The sequence below is a fragment of the Berghia stephanieae genome, chromosome 8, assembly GCF_034508935.2.
Source record: "Berghia stephanieae isolate SIO BIC M18660-M18661 chromosome 8, UCSD_Bste_1.3, whole genome shotgun sequence".
Classification (NCBI taxonomy): Eukaryota; Metazoa; Mollusca; class Gastropoda; order Nudibranchia; family Aeolidiidae; genus Berghia; species Berghia stephanieae.
Genome location: NC_088367.1, coordinates 52,969,859 through 52,989,895, shown reverse-complemented (window position 1 = coordinate 52,989,895; position 20,037 = coordinate 52,969,859). Strand labels below are relative to the sequence as shown.

The window sequence follows — 20,037 nt, the reverse complement described above, 5'->3', positions numbered from 1 at the left end:
ATGAAAGCATAAATTATAATCTGTAGTTGGCAGAAATAAACTAATGTTGAATGATGAAAAGACAGAAATTATAATCTGTGATGGGCAGAAATAAGCTAATGTTGAATGATGAAAAGACATAAATTATAATCTGTAGTTGGCAGAAATAAACTAATGTTGAATGATGAAAAGACAGAAATTATAATCTGTGGTGGGAAGAAATAGACTAATATTGAATGATGAAAAGACAGAAATTATAATCTGTAGTTGCCAGAAATAAACTAATGTTGAATGATGAAAAGACAGAAATTATAATCTATGGTGGGCAGAAATAGACTAATATTGAATGATGAAAAGACAGAAATCATAATCTATGGTGGGCAGAAATAGACTAATATTGAATGATGAAAAGACAGAAATTATAATCTGTGGTGGGCAGAAATAGACTAATATTGAATGATGAAAGACAGAAATCTATAATCTATGGTGGGCAGAAATAGACTAATATTGAATGATGAAAAGACAGAAATCATAATCTATGGTGGGCAGAAATAGACTAATATTGAATGATGAAAAGACAGAAATCATAATCTATGGTGGGCAGAAATAGACTAATATTGAATGATGAAAAGACAGAAATCATAATCTATGGTGGGCAGATATAGACTAATATTGAATGATGAAAAGACAGAAATCATAATCTATGGTGGGCAGAAATAGACTAATATTGAATGATGAAAGGACAGAAATCATAATCTATGGTGGGCAGAAATAGACTAATAGTGAATGATGTAAAGACAGAAATCATAATCTATGGTGGGCAGAAATAGACTAATATTGAATGATGATAAGACAGAAATTATAATCTGTGGTGGGCAGAAATAGACTAATATTGAATGATGAAAAGACAGAAATCATAATCTATGGTGGGCAGAAATAGACTAATATTGAATGATGAAAGGACAGAAATCATAATCTATGGTTGGCAGAAATAGACTAATATTGAATGATGAAAAGAGAGAAATCATAATCTATGGTGGGCAGAAATAGACTAATATTGAATGATGAAAAGACAGAAATCATAATCTATGGTGGGCAGAAATAGACTAATATTGAATGATGAAAAGACAGAAATCATAATCTATGGTGGGCAGAAATAGACTAATATTGAATGATGAAAAGACAGAAATTATAATCTATGGTGGGCAGAAATAGACTAATATTGAATGATGAAAAGACAGAAATTATAATCTGTGGTGGGCAGAAATAAACTAATATTGAATGATGAAAAGACAGAAATTATAATCTGTGGTGGGCAGAAATAGACTAATATTGAATGATGAAAAGACAGAAATCATAATCTATGGTGGGCAGAAATAGACTAATATTGAATGATGAAAAGACAGAAATTATAATCTGTGGTGGGCAGAAATAGACTAATATTGAATGATGAAAAGACAGAAATCATAATCTATGGTTGGCAGAAATAGACTAATATTGAATGATGAAAAGACAGAAATTATAATCTATGGTGGGCAGATATAGACTAATATTGAATGATGAAAAGACAGAAATCATAATCTATGGTGGGCAGATATAGACTAATATTGAATGATGAAAAGACAGAAATCATAATCTATGGTGGGCAGAAATAGACTAATATTGAATGATGAAAGGACAGAAATCATAATCTATGGTGGGCAGAAATAGACTAATAGTGAATGATGTAAAGACAGAAATCATAATCTATGGTGGGCAGAAATAGACTAATATTGAATGATGAAAAGACAGAAATTATAATCTGTGGTGGGCAGAAATAGACTAATATTGAATGATGAAAAAACAGAAATCATAATCTATGGTGGGCAGAAATAGACTAATATTGAATGATGAAAAGACAGAAATTATAATCTATGGTGGGCAGAAATAGACTAATATTGAATAATGAAAAGACAGAAATCATAATCTATGGTGGGCAGAAATAGACTAATATTGAATGATGATAAGACAGAAATTTTAATCTATGGTGGGCAGAAATAGACTAATATTGAATTATGAAAAGACAGAAATTATATTCTGTGGTGGGCAGAAATAGACTAATATTGAATGATGAAAAGACAGAAATTATAATCTATGGTGGGCAGAAATAGACTAATATTGAATGATGAAAAGACAGAAATTATAATCTGTGGTGGGCAGAAATTTGACTAATATTGAATGATGAAAAGACAGAAATCATAATCAATGGTGGGCAGAAATAGACTAATATTGAATGATGAAAAGACAGAAATTATAATCTATGGTGGGCAGAAATAGACTAATATTGAATGATGAAAAGACAGAAATTATAATCTATGGTTGGCAGAAATAGACTAATATTGAATGATGAAAAGACAGAAATTATAATCTGTGGTGGGCAGAAATAAACTAATATTGAATGATGAAAAGGCAGAAATCATAATCTATGGTGGGCAGAAATAAATATTGAATGATGAAAAGACAGAAATCATAATCTATGGTGGGCAGAAATAGACTAATATTGAATGATGAAAAGACAGAAATTATAATCTGTGGTGGGCAGAACATCCTTAAAATGGCAAAAGTTACGGGACTTTCTTTTGGGCATTTTAAATTATTTTTCTAAAATCACGAATCCCCTTTGGAGTGTTGATTGACGCTGCTCTTTAAATGTCCAGTCACGTCAATCACGTTATAAATACAATCTTGATTGACGCTGTTCTTTCAATGTCCAGTCACGTCAATCACGTTATAAATACAATCTGGATTGACGCTGATCTTTCAATGTCCAGTCACGTCAATCACGTTATAAATACAATCTTGATTGACGCTGATCTTTCAATGTCCAGTCACGTAAATCACTTATAAATACAATCTTGATTGACGCTGCTCTTTCAATGTCCAGTCACGTCAATCACTTATAAATACAATCTTGATTGACGCTGATCTTTCAATGTCCAGTCACGTCAAGCACGTTATAAATACAATCTTGATTGACGCTGATCTTTCAATGTCCAGTCACGTCAATCACGTTATAAATACAATCTTAATTGACGCTGTCTTTCAATGTCCAGTCACGTCAATCACGTTATAAATACAATCTTGATTGACGCTGATCTTTCAATGTCCAGTCACGTCAATCACGTTATAAATACAATCTTGATTGACGCTGATCTTTCAATGTCCAGTCACGTCAATCACGTTATAAATACAATCTTGATTGACGCTGATCTTTCAATGTCCAGTCACGTCAATCACTTATAAATACAATCTTGATTGACGCTGCTCTTTCAATGTCCAGTATGTCAATCACGTTATAAATACAATCTTGATTGACGCTGATCTTTTAATGTCCAGTCACGTCAAGCACGTTATAAATACAATCTTGATTCACGCTGATCTTTCAATGTCCAGTCACGTCAAGCACGTTATAAATACAATCTTGATTCACGCTGATCTTTCAATCTACAGTCACGTCAATCACGTTAGAAATACAATCTTGATTGACGCTGATCTTTCAATGTCCAGTCACGTCAATCACGTTATAAATACAATCTTGATTGACGCTGATCTTTCAATGTTCAGTCACGTCAATCACGTTATAAATACAATCTTGATTGACGCTGATCTTTCAATGTCCAGTCACGTCAATCACGTTAGAAATACAATCTTGATTGACGCTGATCTTTCAATGTCCGGTCACGTCAATCACGTTATAAATACAATCTTGATTGACGCTGATCTTTCAATGTCCAGTCACGTTAATCACGTTATAAATACAATCTTGATTGACGCTGATCTTTCAATGTCCAGTCACGTCAATCACGTTATACATACAATCTTGATTGACGCTGCTCTTTCAATGTCCAGTCACGTCAATCACGTTATAAATACAATCTTGATTGACGGTGATCTTTCAATGTCCAGTCACGTCAATCACGTTATAAATACAATCTTGATTGACGCTGCTCTTTCAATGTCCAGTCACGTCAATCACGTTATAAATACAATCTTGATTGACGCTGATCTTTCAATGTCCATTCACGTCAATCACGTTATAAATACAATCTTGATTGACGCTGATCTTTCAATGTCCAGTCACGTCAATCACGTTATAAATACAATATTGATTGACGCTGATCTTTCAATGTCCAGTCACGTCAATCACGTTATAAATACAATCTTGATTGACGCTGATCTTTCAATGTCCAGTCACGTCAATCCCGTTATAAATACAATCTTGATTGACGCTGATCTTTCAATGTCCAGTCACGTCAATCACGTTATAAATACAATCTTGATTGACGCTGATCTTTCAATGTCCAGTCACGTCAAGCACGTTATAAATACAATCTTGATTGACGCTGATCTTTCAATGTCCAGTCACGTCAAGCGCGTTATAAATACAATCTTGATTGACGCTGATCTTTCAATGTCCAGTCACGTCGAGCACGCTATAAATACAATCTTGATTGACGCTGATCTTTCAATGTCCAGTCACGTCAAGCACGTTATAAATACAATCTTGATTGACGCTGATCTTTCAATGTCCAGTCACGTCAATCACGTTATAAATACAATCTTGATTGACGCTGATCTTTCAATGTCCAGTCACGTCAATCACGTTATAAATACAATCTTGATTGACGCTGATATTTCATTGTCCAATCAAGTCAATCACGTTATAAATACAATCTTGATTCACGCTGCTCTTTCAATGTCCAGTCACGTCAAGCACGTTATAAATACAATCTTGATTGACGCTGATCTTTCATTGTCCAATCAAGTCAATCACGTTATAAATACAATCTTGATTCACGCTGCTCTTTCAATGTCCAGTCACGTCAATCACTTATAAATACAATCTTGATTGACGCTGATTATTCAATGTCCAGTCAAGTCAATCACGTTATAAATACAATCTTGATTGACGCTGATCTTTCAATGTCCAGTCACGTCAAGCGCGTTATAAATACAATCTTGATTGACGCTGATCTTTCAATGTCCAGTCACGTCGAGCACGTTATAAATACAATATTGATTGACGCTGATCTTTCAATGTCCAGTCACGTCAAGCACGTTATAAATACAATCTTGATTGACGCTGATCTTTCAATGTCCAGTCACGTCAATCACGTTATAAATACAATCTTGATTGACGCTGATCTTTCAATGTCCAGTCACGTCAATCACGTTATAAATACAATCTTGATTGACGCTGATATTTCATTGTCCAATCAAGTCAATCACGTTATAAATACAATCTTGAGTCACGCTGCTCTTTCAATGTCCAGTCACGTCAAGCACGTTATAAATACAATCTTGATTGACGCTGATCTTTCATTGTCCAATCAAGTCAATCACGTTATAAATACAATCTTGATTCACGCTGCTCTTTCAATGTCCAGTCACGTCAATCACTTATACATACAATCTTGATTGACGCTGATCATTCAATGTCCAGTCAAGTCAATCACAACATAAATACAATCTTGATTGACGCTGATCTTTCAATGTCCAGTCACGTCAATCACTTATAAATACAATATACCTTGAAATCAGAAGAATTTGTAAAATCAGAAACCTTATACCTAAATGAAATATCAGAAGTTTTGATAAATTCTTTGTACTTTCAATATTAGACGGTTGCAATTCATCACTGGAACATGTTAGAAAAGAGAAAATTGTTAAAAATAGGAACATGTTACTAAAGAAAAACGAAGGGCTTATTCGCAATAGTACTGCGAAGAGTGATGTCATCGTGAAATCACTATTCGCAGTAGTAGAAGCGCTCTCCCGACCCTGAAAATGAGTCTTTGTCCCCTCATTGAACACAACACTTTTTTAAAATTCTATGTTAATGGTGTGTTGTCGATTGGCTTGAAGTTGAATGAGAGTGTGTAAGTTTGAGACGGAAAGAAAAGGAGGGATGAATGAAACATTTTGTGTGACTGAGAATTGAGATTTTGAACGTTTTAACTTTTCCTTCAAGTCTGAAACTTGACAAGATCGTGTTTTGTTTTGTTTTTGCTACCCCAATCTAATCCATGAAAAACTCCCCGTCCCCACCCCTCCGACTTGATCATTCGTTCACATCTTGAAATCTACCAGCTTATCTTCTGTCCGATTACTTCAATGAGAATTGTACCGTCCCCTTTTATTGTCTTATTTAAAGTTATTTATTGTATAAAGGTTCAAGGAATCTCTCTCTCTCTCACTCTCTCTCTCTCTCTCTCTCTATCTCTGTCTATCTATCTATCTATCTATCTCTCTCTTTCTCGCTCTCTCTTTCTCTCTCTCTCTCTCTCTCCCTCTCTCACACACACACACACACACACACACACACACACACCCTCGCCGTTGCTGATGACTCGTCTCTCAGTGCTCCTGCAAATAATAGAAATTACCATCAATAAACTACCTCTACTACTACAGCCACCACCACATTATCATTACTACCAGAGCAACCTACACATCGTTATCAAAACTATAGCAGCCACCATCACCACCACCTTACATCATCATCCCTATCATCAAAATGTCTATTGTAATCATTGCGTCCTTTCGCTAGTAACTGGTTTTAAACTATAGGAACAAAGGCGGACGCCCTTATGAAATTCTTATCCGACGAGCTAAAAGTGTATCCAGAGGAGAAAAACATTATACATCTGATCATGTTTTGACTTTATACATTCTGATCACATGACATGTAAAAAAGTTTTAGCCAGCATGAAGAATAAAAAGTACCGATTTTCTTTGTTTAGAACCAAGCTGCTTGTTGCTAGGCGGACGTGACGTCAGACCATTGTATCCTATTGTATAGTAGATATCGAAGAGTGTTTCAGAGTGATGTCTGAAATACAAAACAATAAAATATCGGTAAGTTTTACAATAGTTACAAAATGTGTTCACAACACTGAGTAATTGGATGATAGGTGAATAAATCGTTATGGAATGTAAACACAGCGAAAACAATTCATGAATGAGGCAAACAACAAAATGAAATAAGTGATACAATAACAACGTGGACAAGGAATGAATGAATGAATGAATAACTCAATGAATAAATGAATGAATGTATGAAAAATGCGTGAATGAACGAATGGATGGAGGAATAAATGAATGAATGATTGGATAAATTACTGAATAAACGAATGAACTGATGGATGAATGATTGAATGAGTGGGTGAATGAATAATGTATAAATAGGTGAATTAATAAATGAATGTATATATGAATGGATAAATGAAAAATAAAATCAAGGCAATTCTGTAAATAGCGAGTACAAATAAAATATGATCAAGTGGGGCAATTAAGAGCGTTACTATTTAAACTGTAAAATTTGATTGAAATAGATATATGTAACTAAATAAATTCAATTCTTTATAATGTGTGTCCCCTCCATGGTCTTATGAGTGCTTAAGATTAATGGGACTACATTCACAAAATAAAGATGTGACAAATAAGGCCCCCATTATTTATTTGTTACATTTTAAATAAAGAACAAATGACGAATTTGTTTAAGATGATGAGAATAATATAGAAAGATGCCATTTAATGAGACGAACGTTCTTATAAATAAATAGCGATCACAGTTACAAATGATACCATGACACTATTACGTGACTTCTGTGATCTTGGGGATAAAGTTGTATAGTCTCGTGAGGTCCTACTTCCAGGCAGAGGACATAATTTTTATTTGACATCCGGATACAACAATCCGGGCAGTAGCTGGCAAAGATGAAAAATGAGGCTCTGACTAGTAATGGAGTTTTCCACGAGTCCTGATAATAAGATATAAATCTTTATGGAGTTTTCCACGAGTCCTGATAATAAGATATAAATCTTTATGGAGATTTCCACGAGTCCTGATAATACTATACAAATCTTTATGGAGTTTTCCACGAGTCCTGATAATAAGATTTAAATCTTTATGGAGTTTTCCACCAAGTCCTGGTAATATATAAATTTTAAAATATAAATGATATGAGAAGTTTGACAATAGGCTTAAAAAGATTTGCGTCAGTTAGACCTTTCCTAACAAGAGAAGTAATATGCAAACTAATAACATTTTTCATACTATCTAAAATAGATTACTGTAACTCGTTAATCTCGAATGTAAGCAACGATAAAATATCACGCCTTCAAAGTATCCAGAATGCGGCTGCTAAATTGATTTTAAGAAAGAAGATAACATCCTACTCGTTGCCACTTTTGTATGAGCTGCATTGGTTACCAGTTAAAGTGAGAATCGGATTCAAACTAGCAATATTATAAGTGCTATAAGTGCCTTAATGATCAAGCACCATTGTATATTACTGAATTTTTAGAAACTTATAAGCCAACGAGGAGTCTACGTTCTGCACTAGATTCTACAAAATTAATTGTTACAAATAAATATAAATATAAATTTTACGGCGGCAGATCGTTCAGTCACGTCGGACCTTCCATCTGGAACTCTCTTCCTAAAAGAATAAGAGAAGCGCAGTCCTTATCAATATTTAAATCAAAGTTAAAACACCATCTCTTTGTTAAAACACATCTTGATCAATGCATCTTTGTAATTTGACCCCAATATGAATGTTAATTTAGTTTATGTTATTATATCATTATTTTATATTATTTCCGTATTTGACATAGCATGTGGATGTATTATAACATATCTTGTATTAATGACTATATGTTTAGTTATTACATTGTTGTATAATGATAATATTATGTTGATGTAGTATGTATAATGTTTCATTTGTATAATAATGTCACTGTATTCTTGTTTCGCGCATTGAGCATCACCCAGTGATGAAAATGCGCGTTATAAATGTCATGTATAATTATTATTAAGTGGAGTGGTCTGGCCGTCAAAGCAAAATATGTTATTGAGAGAAGTGAGTGAGAAGATTAAATCAATCAGCTTTTATAATAAGTGGCTACGAGACAGAAGATAGAACGGGAAGTACCACTGATTAGAACTTAATTCAGAGAGAAGGCTATTAAAGGAATGATAATCGTATATTAGAAGTTAAAGTTTTTCTAATCATACAGAAATATCACTGGAGTGAGATGAACTCCGTTCTTACAACAACAAAAAAAAATCAAAAAAATATAGTAAAATAAATGTGAATCATCCTTAAGGTGACAATCCTTACCCCCGTCATCATCGCTACCACCGCCACTACTACAACCATAACCATCACATCATCATCATCATCATTACTACCACTACCACAGCTACCTCCACATCGTTATAAAAAACCACAGCTACCGCCACCTCCATTACATCATCATCATTATCCTTATAGCCATCATCACTACTACTACTATTACTACTACGACTACTACTACTACTACTACTACTACTACTACTACTACTACTACTACTACTGCTACTACTACTACTACTACTACTACTACTACTACTACTACTACTACTAATAATAATAATAATAATAATAATAATAATAATAGTAATAATAAATAAATAATAACTTATAAATAATTCGTTTGTCTCAGGTAGTGTCCCCGACTCGTTTAAACGTGCCATTGTTAAACCACTATTAAAGAAGTCCGATCTAAATGTAAACGAACTGAAAAATTACAGACCTGTCTCCAACCTTCCATATCTATCCAAAGTGCTTGAACGCATTGTGTTAAAAAGACTTTTGTATCATATCCATCTAAATAATTTAAGTGAAATTTTCCAATCTGCCTATAAATCACATCATAGCACTGAAACTGCCCTTTTAAAAGTATGCACTGATATTCTTAATAGTATTGACAAAAATCATGTCTGTTTATTGACTATGTTGGACCTTTCGGCTGCATTTGACACCATTGATCACGAGATACTTATTAAACGATTAGAAATTACTTTTGGAATTAGAGACACTGCGCTTAGTTGGTTTAAATCATACCTAACATCAAGATCTCAGTCGGTTCTGATCGATGGCGCAGTATCAGAAACATTTCCTCTATATTACGGCGTTCCGCAGGGGTCTGTCCTTGGTCCTGTTATTTTTACTCTTTATACTCAACCTCTTTCGGATATTTTTGTTAAAAATAAATTAATGTATCATTTCTATGCTGATGACACTCAGATCTATGTAAGCGATATCCCTAGTAATATCCCATCATTAATTACCCGTGTTGAAGACTGTATTAGAGATGTTAAATGCTGGATGGAAATTAACAAGTTAAAGCTGAATAATGAAAAGACAGAGGTGATGGTGTGTGGTAGAAAAAGTGTTTTGAAAGATGATTTTCTGAAGTTTACTCTAAATATAAATGGGTGCACAATTAACCTCTCAACGTGTGTGAAAAACCTCGGGGTAATGCTAGATCAACATATGACTATGCAGGCACAGTTTGATTCTCTATGTAGAAGTTTGACAATAGGCTTAAAAAGAATTGCTTCAGTTAGACCTTTCCTAACAAGAGAAGTAACATGCAAACTAATAACATCTTTCATACTATCTAAAATAGATTACTGTAATTCGTTAATCTCGAATGTAAGCAACGATAAAATATCACGCCTTCAAAGTATCCAGAATGCGGCTGCTAAATTGATTTTAAGAAAGAAGATAACATCCTACTCGTTGCCACTTTTGTATGAGCTGCATTGGTTACCAGTTAATGTGAGAATCGAATTCAAACTAGCAGTATTGTGCTATAAAGTGCCTTAATGATCAAGCACCATTGTATATTACTGAATTTTTAGAAACTTATAAGCCAACGAGGAGTCTACGTTCTGCACTAGATTCTACAAAATTAATTGTTACAAATAAATATAAATATAAATTTTACGGCGGCAGATCGTTCAGTCACGTCGGACCTTCCATCTGGAACTCTCTTCCTAAAAGAATAAGAGAAGCGCAGTCCTTATCAATATTTAAATCAAAGTTAAAACACCATCTCTTTGTTAAAACACATCTTGATTAATGCATCTTTGTAATTTGACCCCAATATGAATGTTAATTTAGTTTATGTTATTATATCATTATTTTATATTATTTCCGTATTTGACATAGCATGTGGATGTATTATAACATATCTTGTATTAATGACTTTATGTTTAGTTATTACATTGTTGTATAATGATAATATTATGTTGATGTAGTTTGTATAATGTTTCATTTGTATAATAATGTCACTGTATTATTGTTTCGCGCATTGAGCATCACCCAGTGATGAAAATGCGCGTTATAAATGTCATGTATTATTATTATTATTAATAGTAATAATAATAATGATAATAATAATAATAATATAATAATAATAATAATAATAATAATAATAATAATAATAATAATAATAATAATAATAATAATAATAATAATAATAATAATAATAATAATAATAATAAAAATAATAATAATAACAATAATAACAATAATAATAATAATAATAATAATAATAATAATATAATAATAATAATAATAATAATAATAATAATAATAATAATAATAATAATAGTAATAATAATAATAATAGTAATAATAATAATAATAGTAATAATAATAATAATAATAATAATAATAATAATAATAATAATAAACTACTATTTTCTAAAGCTCATGCGCAAAATAACAAAATATTTGTTGTAGGCTGCCACTCACTGCAAAGATAGAACGAACCCGAATTGAACATTTGCAGTACTACGACTGCAAATAATAGAAATAAGCGATACGCACTCTTTGCAGTAGTAAAAGATATAAAAACAAGCTATATCTATTATTTAATTTGCATAGATATATATTTTACGTTCATGGCTATTCGCGGTAATACTGCGAATAACGACTACGAACGCTATCTACTATTCGCAGTAGTACTACGAATTGAAGTGGCCAATGAAAAAAACAGACAGCCTTCAAGCTGTATAGAATAATGGCGCCAGGCTTGTTTTAAACCAATCAAAATCCTCCTCAGCCACCTGCCTTCTTCAAGAGCTTCATTGTTTTCCTGGTGAGAAGCGAATAATTTATATGATTGCTTCCCGGGCTTATCAATCTTTACATTATTAACAATCTTTTAAAGGTATATAGATAGTATGAAGTAGACGTCACTCAGGTCTTTGTTATCGCTTTTTGCCATCCACGTTTACGAGTAATTCTCACTAAACTGTATTAACCAGACTATAAACGTTCAAAGTTACACATAGTTTTGTGTGTCGGTCCGTTATACTTCCGGATGCCAATGTTGTGAGCTTTTTAGCCAAACGCATACTATCAATACTCCAAAAAGAACATTGTTGTCACTCAACAGTTTCCTTTCCTCCCCCCCCCCCCCCCTTTCAATGTTGGAATTCCCTACCAGCATCTCTTAGGTCATCTTCATCCCTTCATTCTTTATAAAACTCAACAAAAACCCCATTTGTTTCAAAAGTAAGGAAATGATGATCTGTTTGTTTGTGTGTTTGTACAATATTTCCATTGATGTCAATGGAAAGCGTTGGATGTCTGTTTAGACGGGGTACAGCTCTATAGATAGTATGCGCTTGGCTAAGAAGCTCATATCATTGCCATCCGGAAGTATAACAGACCAACACACAAAAACTGTGTAAACATGAACTTTTATAGAGTGGTTGATACATTTTAGGGAGAAGTACTCACAAACGCGGATGACAAAATAGAATAACAAAGGCTTGAGTAGCGTCATCTTCATTCTTTCTATAAAAAGTGTTTTCTTTTGTTTTTATTATTATGAGTAGTTCTCACTATTTCTTTTCAAACATGTTATTGATGCATTGCATTTATCCTATAAAAAAACAGTCACAACATCTGCCGGCCGGCTAAAACGTACAAACACTATATCAATAACAACACTCGACAGATAGAGAAAGAGATAGAGAGAATGTGAGAGGGGAAGAGAGAGAGAGAGAGAGAGAGAGAGAGAGAGAGAAAGAGAAAGAGAGAAAGTGAGGGATAGAGAAATAGAGAGAGAGAAAGGAAGAGAGAGAGAGAGAGAAAGAGAGAGAAAGTGAGATAGAGAGACAGTGACAGAGAGAGAAAGGGAGAGAGAGAAAGAGAAGGAGAGAGAAAAAGGAAGAGAGATAGAGTGAAATAGAGAAATGAGGTAGAGAACGTGAGAGTGTGTGTGTGTGTGTGTGTATGTGTGTGTGAGAGAGAAAGAGAGTGAGAGAGAAAGAAAGGGAGAGAGAAAGAGGAAGAGAGATAGAGTGAAATAGAGAAGAGAGAGAGAGAGAGAGAGAGAGAGAGAGAGAGAGAGAACGGGGGATTGTGTGTGGGAGAGAGAGAGAGAGAGAGAGAGAGAGAGAGAGAGGGAGAGAGAAAGACATTTGTCCCAACACTGGCGATTGTTATCTGTTGATTTATTTTTGACACTAGATTTCCCGTCGCCGGAAATGCTACTTGGACCGTGTTATTGTACGTTTTCTCCACGTCATGTTCCCTGCAGTCGATCCGTTTGTTTGTTTGTTTGTTTTTAATTTCTTTCAAATGTATGTATGCTTTCATTGTATTTTGTTGTAAGCTGAAGAAGGGTATTGAGCCCGAAACATCCCATGTTTTTTTTTTCTTCCAATTTTAAAGCTATTATATGCATTTTTGTTTAGTACTTGTTATGATTCACACCAACGTACAGGGAATTCTAACGAAAAAGTGAAAATGGAGAGGCTTTGTATGGGAGAAGCCTATCAATTTTCACTCTTTCGTTAGAATTTTACGATCACCGGCTTCAGGCAGCCCTACCGTTTTCTACTTTTCCGTACACAGAATTGCATATTTGTTACGAACCATCTCAAGACGGTGAGATGTCTGGGGGATCTCTATACTGAAAAAAATCTAATTTGAGTTAAATAATACTATAATCACATCGGTAATGACCCTTGAGCGTGAAGAATGGCGTTCCTTTGCATTCAACATCTGTAGGAGGACGGAACTCCGGTAAGGTAAGGTAATGGCCCTTGAGTGTGAAGAATGACGTTCCATGACATTCAACCTCTGTAGGGGGGACGGAACTCCGGTAAGGTAAGGTAATGGCCCTTGAGCGTGAAGAATGGCGTTCCATTGCATTCAACCTCTGTAGGGGGACGGAACTCCCAGGTAATGTATTGGCCCTTGAGCGTAAAGAATGGCGTTCCATTGCATTCAACCTCTGTAGGGGGACGGAACTCCCAGGTAATGTATTGGCCCTTGAGCGTGAAGAATGGCGTTCCATTGCATTCAACCTCTGTAGGGGGACGGAACTCCCAGGTAATGTATTGGCCCTTGAGCGTGAAGAATGGCGTTCCATTGCATTCAACTTCTGTAGGGGGACGGAACTCCCAGGTAATGTAATGGCCTTTGAGCGTGAAGAATGGCGTTCCATGACATTGAACCTCAGGAGGGAGACGGAACTCCGGTAATGGCCTTTGACCGTGAAGAATGGCGTTCCATGGCATTGAACCTCTGGAGGGGGAGGTAACTCTGGGGATGTGAATCACATCATGGGGGTCCCGATAGCTCAGTTGGTAGAGCACTCGTCTCACACGTAAAGGGACCAAGATCGATCCCGTATGCAGTCGAGAGAGTTGTTTTTTTTCCTGGACCCCTTGGTCTAAACCCAGCAATGATGGTTAGCTGGGTCTGTTAGATCTGGCGGAACGTACTTTGCGATAGACTAGCGTCCTATCCAAGGGATAGCAAGCAATTGCTATTGTCCATTTCACGCTATAGACACCGGCTCCATGGGCCAAATGGTTCTGAAGGACATAAAGATAAAAATACTCACATCATTTTAAAATTATCACCCATATTTGTCACTATGTTCTATTTTCAAGGTGTTATATTTATTTTTCTTGATTACTTGTTACACTCCACAGCTTTCAGCAGCTTTGTGTCACGTGACTTGTGTCCATCATCTTATATCAGTTTGCCTTTAAGTGGATATTTGGGCCCTAAGACCCCGCTTCTTCTTCTTCTTCTTCTTCTTCTTCTTCTTCTTCTTCTTCTTCTTCTTCTTCTTCTTCTTCTTCTTCTTCTTCTTCTTCTTCTTCTTCTTCTTCTTCTTCTTCTTCTTCTTCTTCTTCTTCTTCTTCTTCTTCTCTTCTTCTTCTTCTTCTTCTTCTTCTTCTTCTTCTTCTTCTTCTTCTTCTTCTTCTTCTTCTTCTTCTTCTTCTTCTCTCTTCTTCTTCTCTTCTTCTTCTTCTTCTTCTTCTTCTCTTCTTCTTCTTCTTCTTCTTCTTCTTCTTCTTCTTCTTCTTCTTCTTCTTCTTCTCTTCTCCTTCTTCTTCTTCTCTCTTCCCCTTCTTCTTCTTCTTCTTCTCTTCTTCTTCTTCTTCTTCTCTTCTTCTTCTTCTTCTTCCTTCTTCTTTCTTCTTCTTCTTCTTCTCTTCTTCTTCTTCTTCTTCTTCTTCTTCTTCTTTCTTCTTCTTCTTCTTCTTCTTCTTCTTTCTTCTTCTTCTTTCTTCTTCTTCTTCTTCTTCTTCTTCTTCTTCTTCTTCTTCTTCTCTTCTTCTTCTTCTTCTTCTTCTTCTTCTTCTTCTTCTCCTTCTCCTTCTTCTTCTTCTTCTTCTTCTTCTTCTTCTTCTTCTTCTTCTTCTTCTTTCTTCTTCTTCTTCTTCTTCTTCTTCTTCTTCTTCTTCTTCTTCTTCTTCTTCTTCTTCTTCTTCTTCTTCTTCTTCTTCTTCTTCTTCTTCTTCTTCTTCTTCTTCTTCTTCTTCTTCTTCTTCTTCTTCTTCTTCTTCTTCTTCTTCTTCTTCTTCTTCTTCTTCTTCTTCTTCTTCTTCTTCTTCTTCTTCTTCTTCTTCTTCTTTCTTCTTCTTTCTTCTTCTTCTTCTTCTTCTTCTTCTTCTTCTTCTTCTTCTTCTTATTATTATTATTATTATTATTATTATTATTATTATTATTATTATTATTATTATTATTATTATTATTTATTATTATTATTATTATTATTATTATTATTATTATTATTATTATCACCATCATTATCTATGACAGTCGTTCCGATGACAACTGGTTGTGGATCTGATCTCCTGGAATGCAACAAGAAAATGCGGGCTTCAATGAGAATGGGTGGGGACCTGACTGCAAAGTGCAGGTAAGTGTCGTCTTTGTTACCCATAGCCCTCTTCAGTGCATGCCTGTTTCCCAGACCACTCTGTCCTAATATCATGGGCTCTTCACAAACTGATGATCTGATTCAAACACAACAAAAGACAACATTTAAGAAAACGATGATCATGGGGAAAAATAGAAGTTAATTTGCTTTTTAATCAATAGCTCAATCAATGGACTCATTTGAGTTCTTAGGTTCGATCCCAAGTCGAGGAAGACACTATTTACATAAATATTTTTTTTTCATTTCGTTATCTTACACCAGTGCATACACCTTAGTTTTCATTTTGAGTTATTTCTATTTACAACAATGAGCCCATTATATGTTGTATGATCAGACCTTCATAATATTTTCTTGACTTTCAGACTTACAATAACAATTTACTGTATGAGGTGTATATATATATATATATATATATATATATATATATATATATATATATATATAAGTCAATGTACAATAGTTTGCGTTCGTTTGAGAGTATTTCCATTACAAGAATGAGCATTAACAATTTGGGTTATCAGACCTGCAAATATGTATACGTCGCTTAAGCCGGTTGTTCATAAAACTTCTTGGATGTGGGCCTATGTGGTCTTGTGGCATGAAACTCGCTTTTGGATAGGATATTCCTGGATTATAGCCTTGCTCTACGCATAATTGAGTCGTTGGAAAATGTTCTTTACTCAAATTCTTTCACACTCCTCAGGTGTAAAATGAGTATCTGGTCTTAACAGTACTGTTTCCGTCCGAAAAAAAAATGTAATATCGCCTAACAGGTGTCATGTCCCGTCCTGCATGTTTGACAGGGACCCCTTTTAAAGCGCTTTGAGAACGTCTAACGGATATTGTCCTATATAGAAGCTCAATTATCTTTTTCAAAATTACTATGATTGTCATTCTACAGTGCATTGAACGAAGCTAAAACGTGCCTCATGGATCTTGATGGGAAATGCGATGGAGCGTTTGCGGAAGGTTTGAAGACATCTATTGACGGAGTGAACACGGGACTACAAGCTTGTGGTAGCTCTGGAGAAGGTGGTGGCTCCAATGGTAATTATTCCAACCAGAAATGCCTAATATCAGTAGGATAACGACCTGGAAAGCGCGGCATGTAACAGTCCAGCCAAAACAAGAAAGAAAAACGAATCCCAAATCTAATTATTCCCTAACTAGGGATCAAACCACAGACATTCTGTTTACTGATCAGAGGTGCTAGCATTACACAAGAGAGGGATCGTGAAAAAAAAAGTGATTTTTGGGGATGGTGTGTTTTTTCTTCTATTTTCATTTCTTTTTTCCTTCGTTTGATATAGTTTCATAGAAAACTTTTCAAATCGTTACATTACACAAGTGTCTGCGCCACATAGTTGAGTCATTGGAAATAGATTCTTTACTTATATGACAATCATCATCATCATCATCATCATCATCATCAGCATCATCATCATCATCATCATCATCATCATCATTATTATCATCATCATCATCATTATCATCATCATCATCATCATCATCATCATCATCATCATCATCATCATAATTATCATCATCATCATCATCATCATCATCATCATCATCATCATCATCATCATCATCATCATCATCATCATCATTATCATCATCATCCATGTCAGTCGTTCCGATGACCACAGGTTGTGTCCATGGAATGCAGGAATGTGCCAAGAAAGTTCAAGCTGTAGCAGGATTGCGCAGTGACTTGACTGTAATGTGCAGGTAAATGTAGTTTTTGTAACCCATAGCACTCATAATGCATGCCTGTTTCCCTAACCACTCTGTCCTAAATATTATGAGCTCTTCCGGAGCCTTTAAAACTGACGACCTGAATCTAACCCCCCCCCCCCCCCCCAAAAAAAAAAAAAAATTTAAATGTCACCATAAAGAAGAGAAAGATCGCTGAGAAAAATGTTAATTGTGGTTTTTTTTTTCAATAGCTCAACAAGTAAAATCATTTTTGTCCTTTGGCACTTCTAACAACAACGCACTTTTTACTTTCGTTTGGTGTTCATCGTCTTCTTATGAGACGTCAGTAGTAGTAATAGTAGTAGTAGTAGTAGTAGAAGTAGTAGTAGTAGTATTAGTAGTAGTTGTAGTAGTAGTAGTAGTAGTAGTAGTAGTAGTAGTAGTAGTAGTAGTAGTAGTAGTAGTAGTAGTAGTAGTAGTAGTAGTAGTAGTTGTAGTATAAATAGTAGTAGTAATAGTAGTAGTAGTAGTAGAAGTAGTAGTAGTAGTATTAGTAGTAGTTGTAGTAGTAGTAGTAGTAGTAGTAGTAGTAGTAGTAGTAGTAGTAGTAGTAGTAGTAGTAGTAGTAGTAGTAGTTCAGAGCCAGTAGACTCATGGAGCCGGAAGTTATCCCAGTTTCTATAGCGTTAAACAGACAATAGCAATTATTGCTTGCTACCCTAGAAAACCGCAATGTACTTTCAGCCATGTGAATATTTCATTTTATAACAATGTACCTGTAACTTGTTTCGTATTATTAGACTTATAATATGTTACATTTACTGTATTGCTCTAGCCCAACGTGTAAACTTACGCAGGCCTGTCATCCGAACGCTATTATCAGCCTAGTTTTACACTAATCCATTGTACAATATTTTATGTAGTTTGAGAGTATTTCCATTACAACAATGAGCCCTTAATAATTTGGGTTGTCAAACCTGCAAATCTTTATACGTCGCTTTAGCTTGGATATTTAGCTAGGTGGTCTTGTGGTATGACACTAACGGATCTAAAGTTTCTGGGTTCTATCCTCGCTTGGCGGTTAATTGAGTCATTGGAAAATGTTCTTTACTCAAATTCTCTCACACTTCTCAAGTGTAAAATGAGTACCTGGTCGTTAACTTTCCTGTTTCCGTCCAAAAAAAATGTAATATCGCCTAACAGGTGTCATGTCCCGTCATGCATGTTTGACAGGTACCCCTTTTAAAGCGCTTTCAGAACGTCTAGCGAATATTGCCCTATATAGAAGCTCAATTATCTTTTTCAAAATTACTATGATTGTCATTTTACAGTGCATTGAACGAAGCTAAAAAGTGCGTCATGGATCTTGATGGGAAATGCGATGGAGCGTTTGCAGCATCTTTGAAGACATCTATTGACGGAGTGAACACGGGACTACAAGCTTGTGGTAGCTCTGGAGAAGGTGGTGGCTCCAATGGTAATTATTCCAACCAGAAATGCCTAATATGAGTAGGATAACGACCTGGAAAGCGCGGCATGTAACAGTCCAGACAAAACAAGAAAGAAAATAGAATTCCAAAACTAATTATTCCCTAACTAGGGATCAAACCACAGACCTTCTGATTACTGATCAGAGGTGTTAGCATTACACAAGAGAGGGATCGTGAAGAAAAAATGATTTTTGGGGATGGTGTGTTTTGTCTTGTATTTTCATTTCTTTCTTTTCCTTCGTTTGATATTGTTTCATAGAAAACTTTTCAAATCGTTAAATTACACAAGTGTCTGCGCCACATAGTTGAGTCATTGGAAATAGGTTCTTTACTTACATGACCATCATCATCATCATCATCATCATCATCATCATCATCATCATCATCATCATCATCATCATCATCATCATCATCACATCATCATCATCTTCATCATCATCATCATCATCATCATCATCATCATCATCATCATATTCATCATCATCATCATCATCATCATCATTATCATCATCATCCATGTCAGTCATTCCGATGACCACAGGTTGTGTCCATGGAATGCAGGAATGTGCCAAGAAAGTTCAAGCTGTTGCAGGATTGCGCAGTGACTTGACTGTAATGTGCAGGTAAATGTAGTTTTTGTAACCCATAGCCCTCATAATGCATGCCTGTTTCCCTAACCACTCTGTCCTAAATATCATGAGCTCTTCCGGAGCCTTCAAAACTGATGACCTGATTCTAACGCCCCCCAAAAAAGAGAAAAAAAAAGTCACCATAAAGAAGAGAAAGATCGCTGAGA

General features: G+C 35.0%; 1 protein-coding gene across 3 annotated transcripts in view; it reads left to right on the top strand.

Moving 5' to 3' along the window:
• The window catches only part of LOC144978868 (uncharacterized), a 69,052-nt gene that overhangs the window by 36,477 nt on the left and 12,538 nt on the right, over positions 1 to 20,037 (top strand). For 2 of the 3 annotated variants that reach the window (XM_078925453.1, XM_078925454.1), the window contains exons 14-16: positions 17,703 to 17,784; positions 19,083 to 19,228; positions 19,783 to 19,864. In XM_078925453.1, the coding sequence (XP_078781579.1) occupies positions 17,703 to 17,784; positions 19,083 to 19,228; positions 19,783 to 19,864 (310 nt within the window). The remainder of the gene's footprint in view (positions 1 to 17,702; positions 17,785 to 19,082; positions 19,229 to 19,782; positions 19,865 to 20,037) is intronic. The other variant, XM_078925455.1, reaches the window with a different exon arrangement.